General features: G+C 53.4%; 1 protein-coding gene across 1 annotated transcript; it reads left to right on the top strand.

Annotated features, from left to right (window-relative positions):
• Positions 1–26: 26 nt before the first annotated feature.
• On the top strand, positions 27–1,559 carry LOC144173363 (uncharacterized). The gene has a single exon (XM_077701828.1). The coding sequence runs from the start codon at positions 41–43 to the stop codon at positions 1,247–1,249; it is 1,209 nt and encodes a 402-aa protein (XP_077557954.1). The 5' UTR covers positions 27–40; the 3' UTR covers positions 1,250–1,559.
• The last annotated feature ends 18,796 nt before the right edge of the window (positions 1,560–20,355 follow it).

The following is a 20,355-nucleotide window of genomic DNA, read 5'->3' as shown; positions in this document are numbered from 1 at the left end:
AGGATTTCAACTTCCGGTCGCCGTAGCGTGCGGATGGTGAATGTCGAGCTCCGATAAAGGGGCGGTATTTGCGACCCAGACGGGCCGCGGTAACAGGGTTTCGGACGAAGAAAACATGCAGGATTACCAAGTACTTTTGCCTCAGCTGCCAACCGGTCAGTACGTTTCAAACACTGTTTTTCTGCACGGCGATATGAGAGCGAGGCCTTATCGCGTAGAAGATTTTCGGGACACCCTCGCGCATTTGGCACTGCTCCCCGAGGTTATCGCCTTGGGGGCGTACCAAATGAATCACGTGTGGGCTGTTACCTTCAGCAGTGCGGAAGGAGTGAAGAAAATACTGGCTGCTGGTGACATCAAAGTGAAAGCGCGTCGGTGCTTGGTCGTCGACCCAAGCAACCAGGAATTGCGTCTCAAAGTGCACTGGGTCCTTCACGGTGTTCCGGACGGGGAGGTGCGGGCATCTTCTGCTCCGTACGGCAATGTAACCGACGTTTCGCGAGAACAGTGGCGAGTGTCCGGATGTGTCAACAAAGGGTCAACGACGCGCCTCGTCACCCTGAAGCTCAAGCCAGGGGTCACACCGGACGACCTGCCTCACCAGCTGCGTTTTGCCAAGGATAACGCCCTCGTCGTTGTTCCCGGAAGACCACCACTCTGCCTGCGGTGCCACCGGCATGGACACGTTCGACGTGAGTGCCGTGTTCCACGGTGTTCACTTTGTCGTCGTTTCGGCCATGTCGAAGCTGACTGCGTTCCTACATACGCTAGAGTGACGGGACCAGCAGGAAGCGAGGACAAGTCCGAGCATCTAATGGACGAGGCTGACGCCGAGGAAGCTGCGGGCGGAGCAGGTGACGTGACCTTGTCTACGTCAACAACACCCCAGCACCCAGGAATTGACGACGACAATGCAGCAGGAAAGACAGCGGAGAAGAGCCTCCTTCCAGTTACCCCAGAAGGTACCGAAAATGCTGATGCAGTCAAGAACGAGGGCAGTGCGGCGGCGGCTACTTCATCTGCCGAGAAGTCCGATGCAATGGAGGTTTCAGACGCAGCAGCTAGCGGCGTCGTCAGCAAGCGCCAACGAGATATCGCAGACGGAGTGTCTCAGAACAACGAGAACGCATCCTTGGATGAGCCACCAGCGAAAGCGTCAACGGGGCGACGAGCGACGCTGAGACCCAAACCAAACATCCCGCCCGACCGGAGGCCAGCGGCGACGCCGTGGGCATCGCAGACTCCTTAGGTCTTCTCGGGTGTGTGGTAGTCGGACTGGTCGTACTCGAACATCACAGCGATGGAACACTTCCCTTTTGTAAGTGAGGCACGAACAATAGACTGTGAAAGTGTATGCGATGGGATTATGGGAGCGTGGGCACGTAAAGGGCAATGTGTTTACGTTTGGCGTAAAAACGAAAGTTAACGCTGTGTGTCCGTCTGCAAGCAGTTAGATCATGGCATTCAAGTTAGGGACGGCTCTACGCGTAGCCACGATAAATGTGAGAGGGCTGGCAGCGAAAAAACGGCAGTACCAGGTGAGCCGCCTATGTACGGAACATAGCTTGGATGTTGTCGCCGTCCAAGAAACCAAAATTGAAAGCCAGGAGCAGACGGATCGCATGGTGTTACCCTTCAAAGCGTGCTACCATGTTTGTGTTTCCCACGCCGTAGGCACATCAGGTGGCTGTGCCTTACTTCTCAAAAATTCCATCGGCATTGAAGTTGAAAATGTAATATCATGTGCCTTGGGCCGCACGATAGTGTGTGATTTCACCATATCTGAAACAAAATGGAGGGTTATATGTGTGTATGCTCCAAATGCGGAATACGAACGGAAGCAATTTTTTCAAGGCTTAGAATGTTACTTGGACTGCCCAAGAATGCTAGTGTTATTGGGCGATTTTAACTGTGTTTGTAGAGCGGAGGACAGAGCGTCAAAGGCGCGGGTTCGAGACGCGAGTTCATTGTTGCTAACTACGATGATGCAAGAAAGAAATTTGGAAGATGCAGGGTGTGTATTTGCGGGAGCAACTACGACGCAGTATACACATTTTCAAGGCGTCAGTCACGCCAGATTAGACCGAATATACATCTCCGCCGAACTAGTACCCGCCTGCGATACCTATGACGTTAAGCCCGTTAGTTTCACCGACCACAGTCTTGTCACTTTGTGCATAGGACGAAAGAAAAGACATAGTTCATTTAAATGGGAGCTATGGAAATTAAATGCGAAGTTACTGCAGGATGATTTATTCGTAAACGGGATAAAAGACATGTTAGGAAAACTGCTTGACGGAGATCCGCATCACGCCTTTTTTTTTGTTTCGCTTGTTTTGTCTTCACCTTCCCTTTGTCCCGTGCTTCGCGCTGTTTTGTTAAAACTGGATTAAACGTGTTTTCAAAACTTTCCTAGTGTTTATTAACCCATTACTTGCTCCAGGGATTGCTTAATATACCATGCTCGCCAGTAATTCTAGAGCAGCACCACCAACGTTCCTTAAAGTCCTTTTTTTCTACTTCCAACTAGCCCGGATGAAGTTATCAATACTAAAAGAGACTAAAATTACAAGCGCCGGCCTGGACCACATTAACGCTTTCCACATTAAATGGATAGTTCACCAGATAGCTGAACCACTTGCTCAAATTATTTATCTTGTTTTCAAAACATGGGTATTTCCTACCCAAATAAAAAGAGCCAAAGCCGCACCGGTATTTAAAAAAGAAGTCCGAACATTAATCTCCAATGAAAGACCAATTTCCATTCTGCCGTGTTTTAGAAAAATAATCGAAAAATACATTGTTCGGCGTTTAAACAAGTACTTATCAAAGTTCAACACCATATCTAAACATCATTTCGGCTTCCACGCCTGTCACTCCATCAATCTTGCTTTACTGTCTTTCACTAACAAAATAAATATGCGATCGATGCGAAAAATTATGCTGGAGCCCTCTTCATTGATCTAACAAAAGCTTTAGAATCGATAATATACGGCATTATCTTTCATAAACTGACTGCAATAGGCGTTGTAGGCCCTGCTGTGTCCCTTACTCAAAGCTACTTATCTGATGAAAGACAAGCGTCTGTGTTTCACAATATCCTTCAAACTTTAAAACCACAAACAAAGGCGGGCCCCAGTGCTCAATACTTGGTCCTTTCCTCTTCTTGATATATCAATGACCAGCCTAATTGTGTTTCCAACTACGAACCCTTCTTTTACGCCGACGATACTGCAAGATTAGTTACTGTCAAATGCCTTGATTCCCTGAAAAAAACTTACCCCTGACTTTAACAAACATTTTGCTAATGTTTAGCCAAAACTGTTTGCATATCAACGTATCTAAAACAATGTTCATGATCTTCTATTCGAGTTAACGGCACCTTACACATGAACCAATAATAAGTATTAAAAATCATACCATTCGAGTAGTCAGCCAATGCATGTTTCTTGGAGTTGTTCTTGAGAGTCATTTAAAATATACGCAGCACATTTCATATTTAAGGGCAAAAGCTGCTCATGGCATCAGGATATTACTCAACTTGCACGCCAATTTTTCAGTATATCTACTTAACTTTCCCTTTACTCTGCTTTTATTCATAGCCATTTTACGTACTGATAATCTTCATGGGGTAACACATACCCCACTCATTTGCTGCCATTGCAACATATCCAAAATCAGGCCATTTGCATATTAACTTTTAGCCCATTCCGCACCCGTGCTTCTTCACTGCTTCGGCAGTTGAGTATATATTTATTAAGGAATTATTCAAATATAACCTGACAATCTTGTTGTTAAAGTCATTACATAACATGGTACCACTGAATGTTTTCACTCGGTCAAGTCTTGTTAACTTAAATTTCACTAGGTTTGCCTCTAATCATAAATTTCTATTACCTATTGCACACTCTAATTATGGAAAACAAGCTGCCCACTTTGCCGCTCTCGTGTTTTGGAATTCCCTGCCAACTAACGTTAAACTCTCTTCGTCGTTGCAGTATTTAAAAGGGGTCTTTTTGAATGTTTTCTACAGTCGTAACCACATTGGCACGTTTTATTGTCAATATGCAGCTGCCTGTCTTCTGTTTCTCTTGTCTATGTTCTAACTTTGTTGATTTACTTTATCTATACTGCCAATATTTCATGTACCATTGTCTATGCGTTCTCACAGGAGGTCCCCTTTCAGCCCTTGTCTCTGGGATCTCCTTCTATATTGTCAGTCATGCATACATTGTCATTATACACATCTATAAAAACGAACTTCATGATTGAAAAAATTTTTTAGCAGCGGAACGGTTGTACAAGTCGTAAGTGGAATGGTTGTACAGATCGTAAGTTCGGTATGGCCGGAAAAGAATACCAAGAAAATTCCAAGCGCTAGTGAGCGCGTGCCTCGCCGCGACCACTGACTTCCCGGCTCGCGCAGTGGCTTTAGCAAAAAAAAAAAAGAACACTCCAGCGTTACCCGTAATCCGGATCACAGACTTTCTTCCTGTATACACTAGAAATGAATCTGGTGCAAGTGTCTATGCGGCTCACATAAAGCCGTCCGTGTCGTCATGGGCCGTCATTACACCGTGCGCCCGCCTTAGCTTTATCATTGGTTAGGAATGAAACGTTTTAGGGGTCATAAATTTACATAAAATGCCACAAGAACGCAAGAAAAAGGGTGTAATTATATCATTTTAAAATGAAATACCATGTTTTAAAGCGTAAAAACTAACAATAAAGCGTGTTTTTTTTACTGAAAGTCTGCCAGAACGGTTATGCTAATATTCTTAAGAAGAAGCTGGTAGTTAACAATAACGTAAAACTTTGGGAGAAACTAATTTGCGAACATTTAAAATAATAAATTGTTTAAAAAGCTCAGAAAGGTTTTATGCTGTATCTATGAGAACATCGCCTTCGATGTGTTTTCGTTCGCGTTTTCGTAACAGACCGTCTGCTACAACTTTCGCGGCGGCAAATTTCCCGCTCAGTCAAGACGTCCGGGTGCTGTTAACTTATTTACGGCTACTGCAAAAAAGAACCGGGAAGCGCACTTTCCTTACCACACACTAACGGGTTTACATTGCGAGCTTGTACTTGTGTAAATATATACTGATGGTCTCTCGCCGGCACTAGTCCTCGCACTTGCTTACAATGAAGCCTAGGTGTTTTAGCATGAACAAATGGAGCGAATTTCGGGTTTCCAAGTGAAGTGAGACAAGCGAAGTGAGAGCAGCGAAGCGAGCTTCGGCCATTTCGGCTGGAGCAGCTACCTCGTAGACATATGAATGCACAGTGAAGACACCATACCCACGAAGACGCTTTAGAATCCAATAAACATTCCAAGCGAGCAGCTGTGGTCTTCCCATAACGAAATAACCTCCCCACGCGGACATGAATTACCAGGCGCACTTTCCGCTCTAGTATACTCAATGATCGTGGCAACACTTGCTCAGAACGAGAAAGACACGTCATAGCGAGCCCCCCTAGTTCGTTCGTCCTCGTGTCTTCGTGCGCATGCGCTCAATACCGTAGAAGAGTTGTCCCGCATGGCAGCGCCCTAAAGACACCCTCCTTGGGAGAGGTCACCGCCGCCGCCGCATTCTCTGGAAGCCATCATACATAATTGAAGACATGGCTACAAGTGTGTCAATCCTTCCGACACGACTTGCAGATGCCGCCCCCCACTACCTCGAGTCGATGACGGAAAGCTGGTGGAAGTCCACAATGTCGAGGATGACTTTCCATCCACCCCTCGCCGTGAAGTCGACGACAACATCTTCGATAGATATGACGACGATTACTATACAGCACCACAACTATGCAAAAAAATTCCCCGCATTTCCCCGAGGGGAAGAATGTGAAAGTGCGAATGCACGAGTTGAATTTGCGCGGTTCGGTAATGTTCGCGAAAGAGAGATCACACACACACACACACACAACTACAAAGAAAGAAAGATGCAGTTATTCACAGACACCTATTTGTGTTGTCGTTGTACTTGATTGCTAGAGCGGATCTCAGCTTTGAAATTTCGTGTCAGTACTCCTTTAAGCGGGTGCATTAGCCCTTCTCACGCCCGATTCCTGGCCAATCCCCCCCGTGGGTATGTGCCATGTCAGCGGCCAGGCAGCGCGCGCCCATCTCCCCCCGTTGCCAAGGAAGACGAGGAGATTCCTGGCGCACCCGCAGCTGTTGCTATGCGGACGGCGGCGGACGCTTCAGGCTCGCTTAAGAAGTGCATTCGCACTTAATAAACAATGATACTTCAACCTAACTATGTGTCCGGCAATGCCCACCTACAACAAGTCTGCAGTTCAAGTCTTACACGCGAGTGCAAGCTTCCCTGAATTGTTTATTTAACCAAATGGTTTTGTGTCTAAGCAAGGCTCCTAGAAATGTTTAGAAATGAACGGCACGACGTCTTCAAATTTATCCCTTAACCAGCCAAAAACTTTGAACGTTCAAAGGGGTTCCGTGATTCATTCCCAAATTATAAAAAAAGTTCCTCTCGACGAAGTTAATCTGTGTAAACAGGTTTTCACAAATACCCCGCGGTTCTTAGGTGCCCAAACTTATTAATTTATTTTGCGTCAGATGACTGCTTAAATGCGTAAAAAATTTCAGCGTTGGTGGTAGTCTCCGCCGTAACAATGTTAGCTCTAATAAAGCCAAGTTTTGTAGAATTTTGGCGTGCTACCAAAACAGCGGGGCCTAGCGAGTTGAAGGTCTCGAAAAACGTTCCGCCAACGACGCCATAAAAGCGGAGTTCTTACTACCTAAAGGATACAAATAAAGGTTCTGGGCAAGAACGTGTATCTCATCATCTCTTAGGCCTGTGATGTGCTCACATTCGCCAGTGGTATACCTAAATATTAGCCGTACGAATAGCTCAAAAGTCATTCTGAATTATTGTACATGTGGCTAATCCGAAAAGAGGGAGAATAGACAGAGGACGTTTGTGTCGTTAGAAGCACTACTTGGCATGCTCGCCTATGAATGCCCACAGGAGCTTCATGATATACAAGCAGCGCATTGTAGAAGTGCCAACGTGACATACGAAAAAGGCTTAGGGACAGTATCTTGCTGCACAAATGTTTACCGGCACTTTGCCGTGTTATGGTATGTTCGTATACAGTCTTTGTATTTCATCCGCCTGGCAAAACTGCATCTACGAATCTTTCCAGCGAACCTTCATTTGAAAATAATACTGCCGTAGGTGAACTAAAGGTGCTGAAAAACTAACGAGTTAAATTATTTACAAGATTAGCTAACACTGTAATAATCGTAAGCACCGTCTGGTCATACTGAAAATTTAATTTTTGGCGAACCAAGATCAATTTCCGTGTCGGTTCGTAAATAGACTTCCACATTCCCACCTACAAAACATTCAGTAGTAGGGGATCGGCCCAAAATTATAAAGACTATACACACCATGTTAGGAATACCGGCTTCTCTAGTAGAAACTCTTACAACATTAAGTGGGTGTTCCGAATTTTGACCGGTGTTCAAACGTCTACATTGAAGTCCGCGCCAACTATAATCGGAATGAAGTTCGCCTGCACGAAGCTATTCCTGTCAACTTCGGGCGATTTCCGGGATATGTATACGACGGCCACAAAATAAGGCGGATCAAGCGAGTGGTGCGCGAAAACTATCCGTGCGACACCTTCGGGGCCTGGTGTCGAGATAGATTAGTGCACGTGCGGGTCCTTCGCAAGTCAGTCTCTGCAGGTCAATTTTCTTGATTTCGGCGGCAGCACTATAGTTTATGTACAATAATAGACCCGGCGGTAGCTTTTGCCGCACGCCGAGCGAGCTGCAGGATTCTTTGTAGCAGCCGGCAGCCTCTGGGACGTGCCGAATCTTGTAAAGGTCTGTGTTCAGCTTTGAGGCAATATGTGCGTAAGAAGCTCGGTTCTTATCATTTTGTTGGCTCTACATACGATTGGCGTTGGAGCAACTCGACGATAAAACTTCTATGACTGAATGGTTGACGTTGGTCAATATGCAACGAAAAAAAAAAGCGATAACATCAAGCATTGCTGCGCCGCTTTACTTCATTCTGATTGATTGTAGGGTTTAACGCGCCGACGCAACACAGGCGATTAGGTTCGCCGTAGTGGAGGACTCCGGATTAATTTTGACCACCTGGGGATCTTAACGTGCGCCGAAATCTCGAACACACGGTCGTTCTTGCTTTTCGCCTTCATCAGAAAAGCGGCCGGCGTGGCCGGGAATCGAAACCGCGTCCTTGTAATCAGCAGCACAACGCCATGGCCACTGAGCCACCGCGGCGGGTTGCTTTACTTATTTCTAAGTTTGTTTCCTTTGCCAAATATTGCACACTTATTTACAATATTACAACGATTGAACGTGGTAGCTTCGTCAATTATGCATACGTATTTGTATGCCGGGCGCTACGAGTCGGTGAATTTTTATTAATTTTTTTCCCTTTCGGTTTGTTTCTTCAGAGCTTTTTATTTTTGCCTCCGTCCAGTGATGGCGGTGCATAACAGATTTTTTTATTCCGTTAGTTTATTTTTCTTATTTCCTATTTATAATTTCTTGTCTTTCCCGGTTTTAACATTTCCTTCTGCCCGTTGCTTCATTTCATTCCATTTATTTACTATCATGGCCGCAAGGCGTTACAGAGGAGAGGGTCATATTGACAGGAATAAAAAAGTGGTACAGCATATAATAACACTAAAAAAACTACAAGAAGTCACCGCGGATTCGAAATGAATTGGATCGGTGATGATAATGATGGTGATCTTCATCTTCGCTGTAAAAAAATTAAGTCCGTTAACTACCCCAATTCCGAATTTTTGTGCAATGAATGGCGTTACGTGTGAGGTACTTTGCAGATACTGATTACAAATTCAAACGAGTCCCTGACGCACATACTTGGGAGCTGCACGGTGCTGCAGCTTCAGTGAATGCCGTACGCTGCCACGAAGTGTGCCGTCGAGTGCAACTTTTGAGACAAACGAAGCGTTTCGGCCGAAATCCCGAAAACTCATATCCGCTGATTATCGAAGGACCCGCATGCGCCCTCAGCTGTCTCGACAACAGGCGCTGGGCTGGGAAGTGTCTCGCCGATAGTGCTTGTGGGCCGCTCGCTTGGTCCGCTTTATTTTGTGGCTGCGAGAACATGGTGAAGATTAATATCCTGTCATTTTTCGGCACAACAGGTACACGCACACAGTTGGTGGTATTGTTTTCTCCACTCTGTAAAGTGGTAATTGGGAGTCGGAGAATTCTGGCGTTTCTACACAGCCTCGCTGGCGACCCTCTTTCATGAAATGGCATGACTTCTCAATTTTTCATACCCAGCTTTCTCGCTCAAAATTACGACCTCTGCGGAACCTAGCAAAACCACTTCAGGAATGTGATATTTGTCATACAGCAAGAAGTCCACGTGAAGATGAAATGTGCAGAAGGATTTTCCAGGATTCTCAATATTTTTTGTGTAATTCATTGCCAAATCTTACTGCCCGTGCATTCGTATCGGATAGTTTCCATGGCTCTGGAACTTGGACGCGCAACGTTCAAGACTGATCACAGATCACAGAGGACATTTTCAGGCCTAACATTAGCTGCGCGAAAATACTTTACATTTAGCTGAATAACTATAGAGTAATCACTATTGAAAGCACTGCCATGAGCGGGAAAGCTGCACATGAATGCTTGGTGATCAGTTATGCATCACTATGCTCACTTGGCTAAAAATTCAGAGAATCTTGCACTCACGCGCAAGAATTGAAAGGCGAAGCTGTTGTAGGTAAGCATTGCCGTACACACAGTTAAATTTCAGTATCATCGTTTATTTGCAAAGTTTCGGTGCTAGCAATCGTCTTCACATTCATCGAAGAGGTCGTCGTCTTCTTCGCGGCGAGTGGTGGATGCAAAGTCATCCTCAGCATTGTAGACTTCCACCAGCTCTTCGTCATCGACTCGAGGCAGCGGTGGCGGGTTCTGCAACTCGTCCTGGGAAGGAGTGGCCCCGACGTAGCCATGTCTCCAATTATCCATAATGGCTTCTAGAGAACGCGGCCGCGGTGGTGGTGACCTTTCCCAAGCAAGGTGTATTTTCAACTTTAGCATTTACGCTGGAATTTTTGTTTTTGCATGTGCGGTAGCGTTTGACAACAGGGCTTGAGTTTTTTTTTTTCTTAAAGCCAGTGCCCGAGACGCGGACTCAAGTGGTCGCCACGAGGCACGCGCTGACGAACGCCCGCAATTTTCTTGGTATTTCCTTCTGAAACAGCGAACTTACGGCCAGAAACAACAGCTCCGCTGTTATAAAGGTGGCCTCCATATTGGCCTGTTATAAAGTGGCCTCCATCTGGCCACGGGGAGGCCACCTCCTAAGGTGGCCTCCCCGTGGCCAGAACCTGCCAAATTCCATTGGGTAGCGTGCAGACAGAAATCGCACAACAAAATTTCCGTTGGCCGCGAACGCGGGTGTGCGAAAGCCCAACGCGTCTACTGCCTGCGGAGGAGGTGTATGTCTCCCTGACGTCGCCATTAAGAGCGACGAGTCACGTGGCTGGGAAGCGAGATTTTGTTGCCCTGTGAATATATTGGTTCACTTCGAATGCTTCTATTCTATTCTATTGTTTCTATTGATTGTTCTTTTGTTTCGAGCAACTGCTAAAAGACCTTCGCTGTTGGTCCTCCGCAGCCTAATGGGTAGAACCGAGGGTTTTTACGTGAGCGCCCACGTATTTGCAAATGTCAGAGCCTTATCACGGTGTTTACCGGCGAAATAGGCGAGTGTACGCGCACGCGCATACAACTATACGCTGTATGACTGTCATCTCCTACGCTATTCTTCTTAAAGCAGCATACCCTTGTTGCTCTTACTTTCGGAGGCCGTTTCGCACGAGCTAAACAGTGTAACATTCCTGATGCACGTGTCGCGCAAGTGATACGAAAGAAAAATCGAACGAAGATTGGAGATGCGCATGTGCTTCAAATAAACTCCGGTTTCTAGTAAACAAAGTCACGCCGATACCGTGGCAGGGGCTGTGTCGCTCTCAAGGAAACATCGTAGCACACGATGCTCACAAAAGAGAGGGGTTTTCGCGCGTGCGCGTACTCTCGCCTACTTCGCCGGTGGACACCGTGATAAGGCGCTGATATGCCGATAGGTCATCGCTTCCGTGATATTATCAAAAATATGGGAGGGTGTGCATTCTGTGTTGCCATTTCATGACGGTGCCAACACTTTTTCCGCTTCAAACGTTCAAAGCCAAGTCTATCTCGCCTTCCCGGACGAAGAAACAGGAATGACACTCCCACCCAAACGGAACGACTGACGCACCAAAACGACGGAAGCGGTGAAAGCGACTTGCACGTTATCGTTTCGTTGCAGCCACGTTTTAGCAGCTTGACATCGTCGTCCGTTATATTTAGACAAAGATTAAACGGCGCTATGGATGTCTAAGCATGGATGCCCAGCGTTCCGACAGCGTTCTGACACGTTCGCCACGGGGCGTCATGCGCATACACACCAACCTACGCGCCTGCGACCGACCGCATGACGTCACGTTTCTGCTGCGCAGGCGCTGTGACCTGACACAGCTGCCCGGATATCTGAGAAGGGAGGAGGTATGATCAACCGAGCGGGAATACAGGACACCTGGAATCATGGCCAGGCGTGATTCCGGAGGCTTCTCCCGCCCATTTGAACGGATACGGTGGTTTTGAGAAAGCCTCGTATGATCATACATAAAAAAAATCGTGGAGGACGCATAGAACTAGAAAGTTCTAGTAAGAACTAGAAGCACGTGAAGGCGGAAGCCTAGTTTGACCTTCTGTTAGTTTGGCCTTCTGTTCCGGATATGTAAGAAGGGAGGAGGTACGATCAACCGAGCGGAAATACAGGACACCTGCATGCCTGCACCCGGCCACTGACGTTACACCCCCCCTGACCAGGCATGATTCCGGAGGCTTCGCCCGCCCATTTGAACAGATACGGTAATTTTGAGCCAGCCTCTTATGTTCATACATAAAAAAATCGTGGGGTATGCACAGAAATAGAAAGTTCTAGTAAGGAATAAAGACATATGAAGGCGGAAGCCTAGTTGGACCTGCTGTTTATCTGCTGTTCAACTGCATGGTGAAATATGTGGTCGCGCACGTAACCATTTCGCCAGATGCCTGGACAGCACCCTCGGAAGCTCGTTCCGCTGACTCGCTCGCTGGCTGGCCACTTCCATGAACCCCTTGTTCAGCCCGCTGGTGCGTTAAACTCTCAAGGCGGCGCGTGTTGCACGCGCGGCAGTGGCTTCTCTCCACGCACGCTCTGTCGCGCTTTCTAGGAGAGAGAGAGAAATGACCTTTATTGCGTTGTCCGGCGGGGGGTGCGGGTCAGGCCACGCAAGGCATCGCCGTCACCCCTGTCTATCTACCTATTCTAGGTATCGGGCTGACCTCGAGGCAATGGGCCTGGCCTGCGGCTCGGGCTACTAGGGGTGTCCCCGCCCCGCCCCCTGTCACCGTTCCCGAGGGAGCAACCGGGGGGGGAGCACGGGTCCTCCTTTCGCCGTTGCCGCGCCAGAGCAGCCTCGAGCCGCTGGACGGCCCTGAGCTGGAGTCCGTGCTCCGTAGAGCCGATCATGTCGCGAACGTCCGGTGGGAGGCCGCGGCGTCCGTCACGCGCACAGTGTTCTTCGCAGCCCCACATGAGATGGGCAAGGTCCGCGGGCACTCGCGCACACACACTGCACTCACTTCGTTCGTAGAGGTCCGGGCACACGTGGCGCGCGAGCGCCGGCGTGAGAACCGTTTCTGTCTGCAGTTGCCGCAGGAGCACTGCCTCCCTTCTCGTAAGCCCCGGATGGGGGGGCGGGAAGGCTCGTCTCCCATGCCTGTACCACCGGAGCGTGGCGCCGTAGGCGGTCAGGGGCTCCGCGTCGTCATCGTCGTCTTGCTGTTCTTCTCCGGGCTCGGAGGGGGGTCGGGCGAGGGGGGGGGGCGCGGCTCGGCACGTGGTGAGGTCTCGAGCCGCGGCGTCCGCCTCTTCGTTGCGGTTGCGGTGGCCGTTGCGCAGCTCCCGGCCCGCGTGGGCGGGGAACCAGCGGATGCTCGTGCTGTTCGCGCGGGCTCCCTCTCCGATGCTGGAGAGGGAGCCCGGGCGAAGGTGAGAGGGTGCTCCGGGCGAAGTTCGCTATCGCCGACTTGGAGTCGCTGAGGATGGTCGTCGTGCCCGGCCGGACCAGGGCGAGGGCGATCGCCGCCTCTTCGGCCTGGCGGGCGGTCGTGGCCCGCACGCTCCCGGCGCTCAGCAGTTCTCCCGTGGTGGCCTTCACGACCACCGCCACAAAGGTGTCGGCCCGCTCGCGGTGTTTGGCCGCGTCCACGAACACTGCGCCTTCGCGCTTGTTGTACTCCTTGGCGAGCGCGCACGCTCGCGCCGACCTGCGCTCGACGTTCCGCTCCGGGTCGACGTTTCTCGGGAGCGGCGGCACGATGACGCGGCGGGCGATGTCGTCCCGCAGCGGAACGACCTCGTCCTCCGCCGCGGGTCCGAGGGGCGGGCTCAGGCCCACCCTCCGTAGTATCTTCCGGCCCGATCTGGTGGTGCTCAGGCGTTCGAGTTGTGACACGCGCTGGGCCTCGCTGATTTCCGCCAGGGTGTTGTGCACGCCTAAGGACAGGAGGGCCGCGTTGCTGGTGCCGTTGAGGAGGCCCAGGGCCGCCCGGTACGACTTGCGGATGGCCGCGTCGATCCGGGCCCGCTCTTGGGTCCTCCACTGGTGAAAGGCGCCCACGTACGCCACGTGGCTCACCACGAAAGCCTGCAGCAGACGGAGGAGGCTGGCTTCCCGCATCCCCCGCACGCGCGTGGAGACTCTCTTGACGAGGCGCGTGGCGATGCCCATCTTCGTTGTCATTCGCTCGATCGTGGTGCTGTTGTTGCGGCTGGCGTCCACGTGCATGCCGAGGACCCGGATGCTCGGAACCTTCGGGATGGCCGTGCCGTCCCCCGCTCGCACGACGATGTTGCGCTCCGCCTCGGCGGCGGCGCGCTTGCGGTACCGGCCCGGGGGGGGCAGGATCAGCAATTGGGACTTCTGCGGGGAGCACCGGAGACCCGTGCCGGTCAGGCTGGCCTCGATGGTGTTCACCGCCTCTTGCAGCGTCGACTCGATGTGGCCGTCACTGCCGCCCGGAACCCACAGGGTAATGTCATCCGCGTAGATCGCGTACTTGACGTCGGTGAGCGCGTCCAATCGCCGGGCGACCTCGATCATCACCAGATTGAACAGGAGCGGGGAGATGACGGAGCCCTGCGGGGTGCCGGTGCTGCCGAGTTCTCGCTCGTCGAGCTGCGTTCGGCCGATCTCCAGCCGGGCGGTGCGCCGGGACAGGAAGGCTCGGATGTAGTCGTAGGACCTCCGCCCCAGGCTGAGGTGAGAGACCTGGGCCAGGATCGCAGAGTGTTTCACCTTGTCGAAGGCGCTCTGCAGGTCCAGACCCAGGATGGCGCGGTTGTCCGCGGTGGGCACGGGTGGGAGGGCCAGCACCTCGTGTTGGAGGAGCAACATGGCGTCCTGCGTACCGAGCTTCGCGCGGAAGCCCAGCATCGAATCGGGATACAGCCCGTTGTCTTCCAGGTAATGTTGCCACCGGGCGTTGAGAACGTGCTCCAGCACCTTGCCAACACACGAGGTGAGGGATATGGGGCGCAGGCTCTCGACGCCCGGCGGCTTGTTGGGCTTGGGAAGCAGGATCGTTTTGGCAGTCTTCCACTGCTTGGGGAGGCTGCCCGATTGCCAGCATTTGTTGAAGAATTTCGTCAGGGCTGTTATGGCTGCGTCGCTCAGGTTACGCAGCGCTTTGTTGCTCACTCGGTCCGGACCCGTTGCCGATCGGCAGTTTAGGGCCTGGGTCGCCTGGCGAACCTCCCACTCCTCGATGGCCTTGTCGAGGGTGGCGTTGGGCGGCCCGGCGTACTCGGCGTGCGTCTCGCTCGGGGTGTCGGGAAGGTAGCGCTCGTTCAGGCGTTTGTGCACCTCCTCTTCCCCCAGCCTCTTGGTAGCGGTGTACATGATCTGGGCGAGCCTGTGGCGCTGGAACTCCTTACTCTTGCTTTCGTCCATCAGGTGGCGAAGGAGTTTCCACGTGCCTCCCCGGTGGAGCTGCCCGTCGGCCTCGCTGCATAGCTCGAACCAGTGCTGGGCGCACATCTGGCGGCTGTATTTTTCGATCTCGCGGCCGAACGCCGCGATCCGCTTGCGGAGGGTGCGGTTGTGGCGCTGGCGCTTCCAGCGCTGCTGTAGTGATCTTCTCGCCTCCAGCATGTGCGCCAGGCGGGGGTCCATGCGTGTGGTGTCCTCCGACGTCTCGATCTCCGTCGTCGCGCTCTCGGTAGCCGCTACAAGGCCTTCGGTCCACTTCTCAATGTCGTCGATCTCGCCCAGATCCGCGGCGCGAAACTGGTGCCAGTCCGTGAGGCGGTGCTTGATGTGCCCGGCTCCTCCACCGCCGCCGCCGCCGGAGCGGAGCGGCACTGTGACCTCGATGATATTGTGGTCGCTCCCAAGGTTGTGGCCCGTGTTCCTCCAACGCGCGGTCCTGCGGCCGGGCAGGAGCACGAACGAGAGGTCCGGGTTGGTGTCCCGGACCGTCGACGTGCCGATGCGCGTCGGGTGGGACGGGTCCGTGAGGAGGACGTATCCGGCCTCGGCGGCGTCTTCCAGCAGGCTTCTGCCCTTGGCCGTCGTGACGGTGTAGCCGAGTTCCCGGTGCTGTGCGTTGAAGTCGCCGCACACGACGACAGTGGCGTCGGCGTGCTGGGAGACTGCGTTGCGTGCCTTGTGTAGTAGTGCGCGAAACTTCTGTTGGCGATGCTGCGGATTGCTATAGACGTTCACAACCAGGATGGTGTCGCGCGTCGTCTTCTTCTTCCTGTTGTGGGTGGAGGTGATCGACAGCTCGGTCGCGCAGTGCTCGATGGAGCTGCCCCGGGGACCGAGAAAGTGCTCGTGCTTGATGAAGGCGAGCCCTCTGCGGACGAACGTGCACACGCCCTGCGCCGCTCCCTTCCCGCAGGTACGGGAGCTGGGCGGGCTGGCGTGCGCGCGGTAGCCCGGCAGGGACATCGCGTTGCCGTCTTCTGCGTGCGTCTCTTGGACCATGATCACGTCGGGGAGGTCCGGCGCGGCCAGGGTCCGCAGGTGTTGCTGCAGCACTGCCTTTCGGCACCGGAAGCCGTTGGCGTTCCAGTGCCAAATCTTCAGGCTTGGGGCTGTGCGGTTGTGGCTTGGCATGATGGCGGGTGCTGGGCGTCTCCGTTGTAAAAGTGTTCTTTTACGACGTCGAGGATGAACGCCTTCATGTTTTCGGGGCTGATTTGTTGTGCCAGTTGATTAATTGCTTGATTGATTGCTCGATTCGTTTGGCTGGTGATACGTCTCTCCATGCCCTCCAGGTTCTTGCCCCAATGGTTCATCACGTTGGAGAGCTGGCGGCAGCGGTTGTTCAGACCCGCGTACCCGGGGGTCTTCGTTTCGCTGGCCGTCTGCTTCGACGCCGACGAGACGATCGACTCGGCGTCGTCGTCATCGTCTTCCTCCGTGTCCAGCGTCTCTTCTTGCACGTTGTGGGGCTCCTTCTCTCGCCGCTTGGCGGGGGTCGGGGAGTCCTGGTCTTCCGCTGGCGGTTGTGGCTGCGGTGGCTGGCGCGGCTTAGGGCTGGTTTCCCTCGTCGCCTGCCGCTACTGCGGCGCCAGGGCTTGCCCTTGCGGGGGGCGCGCTGGCTGGCTCGGCGCTGGGCCGATGGCGGAGGTGGTGGTCGCGGCTGCCGCCTCCTTCTTGCCTCCCGTTTGCGAGATCCGGAGCTCTTCGAGTTGCCTGGTGAGCCTGTCTATCGTGGTGGTGAGCTTCTCGATCGTGTCTTTCTGTTCTTGAACCATTGTGCATAGTTGCTGCAGTTCGTCCGGGGCCGCGGAGCCGGAGCGTGCTGCGGCGGGGCGTCTCGTGCTGTTGTGCCGCGAGCTGGAGCGGCTCGCGCGCCGCGCTTTAGACTTTGACCTTTGGCGCGCCACCGCAGTTGTGCCGCCCGTGGCGACGGCGGCCCACGTGGGGTCGCGTGATTTGCCTCTGCGCCTATCGCGGCTCGCCGCGCGGCCGGCAGACAGGCTCCGGTTTGTGCTTTTCTCCCGGCCGCGGTTATCGGCCTTGCGCGGGGCGAGTTCCGGGAAATCATCCCTTCTGGATATTCTGACCTTCAGCGCCGGCGGCTACAGCGGCGGCGGCGGCGCCACGTGGGCCTCCTCGGCTTCGAGCTTGCGTTGCCACTGCCGCTTCTTCACTTGAAACGGCGTCTTGAATTTATTTTTGCAGTTCTTGGTGCCCGTGGCGTGCGGGCCGCCGCACAGCTTGCAGTTGGGCTTGCAGTGCTGTTGGTGGTCTTGGCCCGGGTTCTGCTTGCCGCAGGCGAAACAGACTCGGGCGGTGGGCGTGGGACAGACATCCTTGCGGTGGCCCACCTGGCAGCACGTCTTGCACACCTCCCTGTGCTGACGGTAGAGGTAGCACCTCACGATCATGCTGCCGTACTTGATGTAAGACGGGACCTTGCCGCCGTCGAAAAGAACGACGACCGCCTCCGACTGGCCGAGGCGGTGGGCGGCCAGCGCCGTAGGGTTGTGCTTGTGCACGACGCGGCTGTAGATTTCCGCGGCCGTCTCGTTGATCCCGATGTTTCTGATGATTCCCCGGGCCGTGTTCTCCGGCGCCGCCCGGTATGCGTAGGCTTCGAAGACTTGGTCTTCCATGGTGATGGCTCGGATCGTTTCGTATCGCCTGGCCCGCTCTTCGCTCGGCGTGCTGAGCACCACGATGTTTTGCGCGACGTTGGGGCTCGCGGTGCCCTCCGTCGCTTCGCTTGCGCTGATTCCGGCCGCTCTGACGATGGCGTTCGTCAGTTCGGTCGGCCTCGCCTTCCCGACCATTAGGCCTCCACGTGGTCGGACGACGACTCTGTGCTCGTCTCGGGGGGCGAAGTTGGGCATCTTGGCCGTCTTCGCCATGGTCGCGTTAACTTTGCGGGCAAACTGCGCCCGCGTGGGTTGACGAGGGGTGCGAGATTTCGAAGCGGAGTCGGGGCTCGGCTTACCGGTGGGCGAAAGGGGCTGCTGCGGGAGGGACCCTTCCGTGCCTGCTTGCGACTTGCGTCCGCGCCGGGGTGCGACGTTAATCCACCCGGCGCGGCCTTCTTCGCCCGGAGCGGCGGCGGCGGTGGCGTGCAAATCCGCGCCGTCGTCGTCGGCTGTGCCGGGAACCGTGATCGTTGTTCTCCCCGAACTGCGGTCCAGACTGGGTTGCCGTCGGTGGAGGCCGTCGGCGGGGGTTATATCCATGGCCGTGATGTCATCGTTGTCGTCGACGGCGTTGCGTCGTCCTCCGGCCCCGTCGGGAGCGACGCCGGGGGCGTCGCAGGCGGCGGCGGCCGTCGACGTGGCCGTCGCCATGGCTCGGAATCGTCGTAGCCCTCGTTAGGCTTAGCTCGGGGGCCTCGCCTCACTCGGGAAAAGCGGCCGTAAAACGCGCAGGAATGGGCGAAATTGCCCAAAACTGGTGCCACTGGGCAGCGGGTGCTAAACCTAACACGTACGTACTGTTTGGGACGGTTGAGGCGGGATGGTCCTCAGAAATTCGGCATAAACGACGGAGCCGATGTGAAGTGCGTCCGCTCACCTCGGCGATCGCAGCGCCTCCCCGCTTTCTAGGAACCTTCCTCCTGCGATGTTTCCCTTTCCCTCTGCGCGCTCCGGTTTTCTGTGCCTCACGCGTTCCATGAAACATAGAGATATAAAGCTTTCTCCTTCAAGACCAACTGCAACGAAATTTTCGGTTCCTTAAATGCAGTATTTTCCGGTAGTATTGCCCTAAAAGTTGCTACCTGCAAAATTTGGAGGCCCAAATATGCGTCGCTGCATCGTAAACGAAGATCAAAAACGCTCTTTTCAAACCGAAACTGGAAAAAAAGGGCGGCCATTACGGACGGCCGGAAGTGACGTTACACTTAGGAATCGAATGGGTGCAGCCGGTGGATTTTCCCACGGCTGCCAATGAGAAGACGGCACGCATTCAATGTGTTTCGGGTCGTCCGTGTCTTCAAACATTTAAAACATGCGCGAAAAGGGGTTGGGAAGTTCGTGCAACCGTTATTGCTTCATATTGGTAATGATGCCATGCAGCGACGAAAGCACTCCTGTGTCTTCGCTGGCGTCGTGAAACAGCGACATTTCCCGAGGCTCAATGCTACCAAATGTGTCCCCTTCTTTGATTTTGTTTTTCTACTTGGTGAGAGAAACGTTGCCAACAGCGGTTAGTATTTATTTGTTTTTTGAAGAAGTTTGTTTGAACTGAACGTGCGCCTCGTTTTGTACTTTTTCCCGCCCCGACCGGCGCGATAACAGTGACAACAGCGCATCGCCTCGCGTCGGCGTTCTCGCGCCGCTCGCGCTCCCGAAGAGTCGACCGGCCGCGACCGTGCAGTGGGCCGCACAGCTGTCTGCCGTACTCGTTCACGCCCCGACCGGCCGCGAAAACAGCGTCATCGTCTCGGGTCAGCCGTTCTGCGTATTGCGCACTCGTAGACACGCCCTGCCGCGAGCTTACAGTGCGCCACACAGCGTCTGCACCCAATCGTGTCCCGACCAGCCGCGACAACAGCGTATCGTGTCGCGTCGGCCGTTCGTGGAGCCGCCCGGCCGCGATCTTGCAGCGCGCCACACAACCGCCGTACTCGTTCGTCCGCCGACGCAACGACCAGCCGCGCCAACAGCGTGTCCCCTCGCGTCAGCCGTACACGCGACTCGCGTGATCGTCGAGTCGACCGAGAGCCTGCTGCCACCGTCGCGAGCCCGAAATCGGCCGTTGTGCAGCTGCTGTACTCGCTCGCCGACGGTGTATTGCCTCGCGTAGACCGGCCCCGGCACCCTTCGAATTTACTCTTTTAAGTCTCGGCAACCCAGAACTTCTTCAGCTTCTCGCATTACGGAAACGCGTGAAAGCAATTATTCATGCAAGAGGCACGAATTACACTGCTCACTCGCCTGAAGCCGCACGTAAAAAGGCTACTGAGGAGAGGCGACGGCCGCACGGGAGTCCTGACTGGCACGTCACATCCGGAAGTTCGCCGCAGTGGCGACAAGTTGTGGCGACACTCCGCTAGGTGCTGCGTCGGCTGAAGTAGCGTGTTTTTGATCGGTTTTAATTAAACAACTGCGCGTTTGGGGAGTTTAAAATTAGGACACAAGACACTTTAGTGGCTCATACCACACGTTAAAGCAGAATTTGGGGCAGGTAAATTTTCGTTGCAGTTGGCCTTTAATAAAAGGAACCACC

This window comes from Haemaphysalis longicornis, unplaced genomic scaffold, assembly GCF_048455015.1.
Source record: "Haemaphysalis longicornis isolate Haplotype H1 unplaced genomic scaffold, Haemaphysalis longicornis Haplotype H1 scaffold_3, whole genome shotgun sequence".
Lineage (NCBI taxonomy): Eukaryota > Metazoa > Arthropoda > Arachnida > Ixodida > Ixodidae > Haemaphysalis > Haemaphysalis longicornis.
The sequence above is the reverse complement of the archived record's forward strand: the minus strand, read 5'-3'. Positions and strand labels throughout refer to the sequence as shown.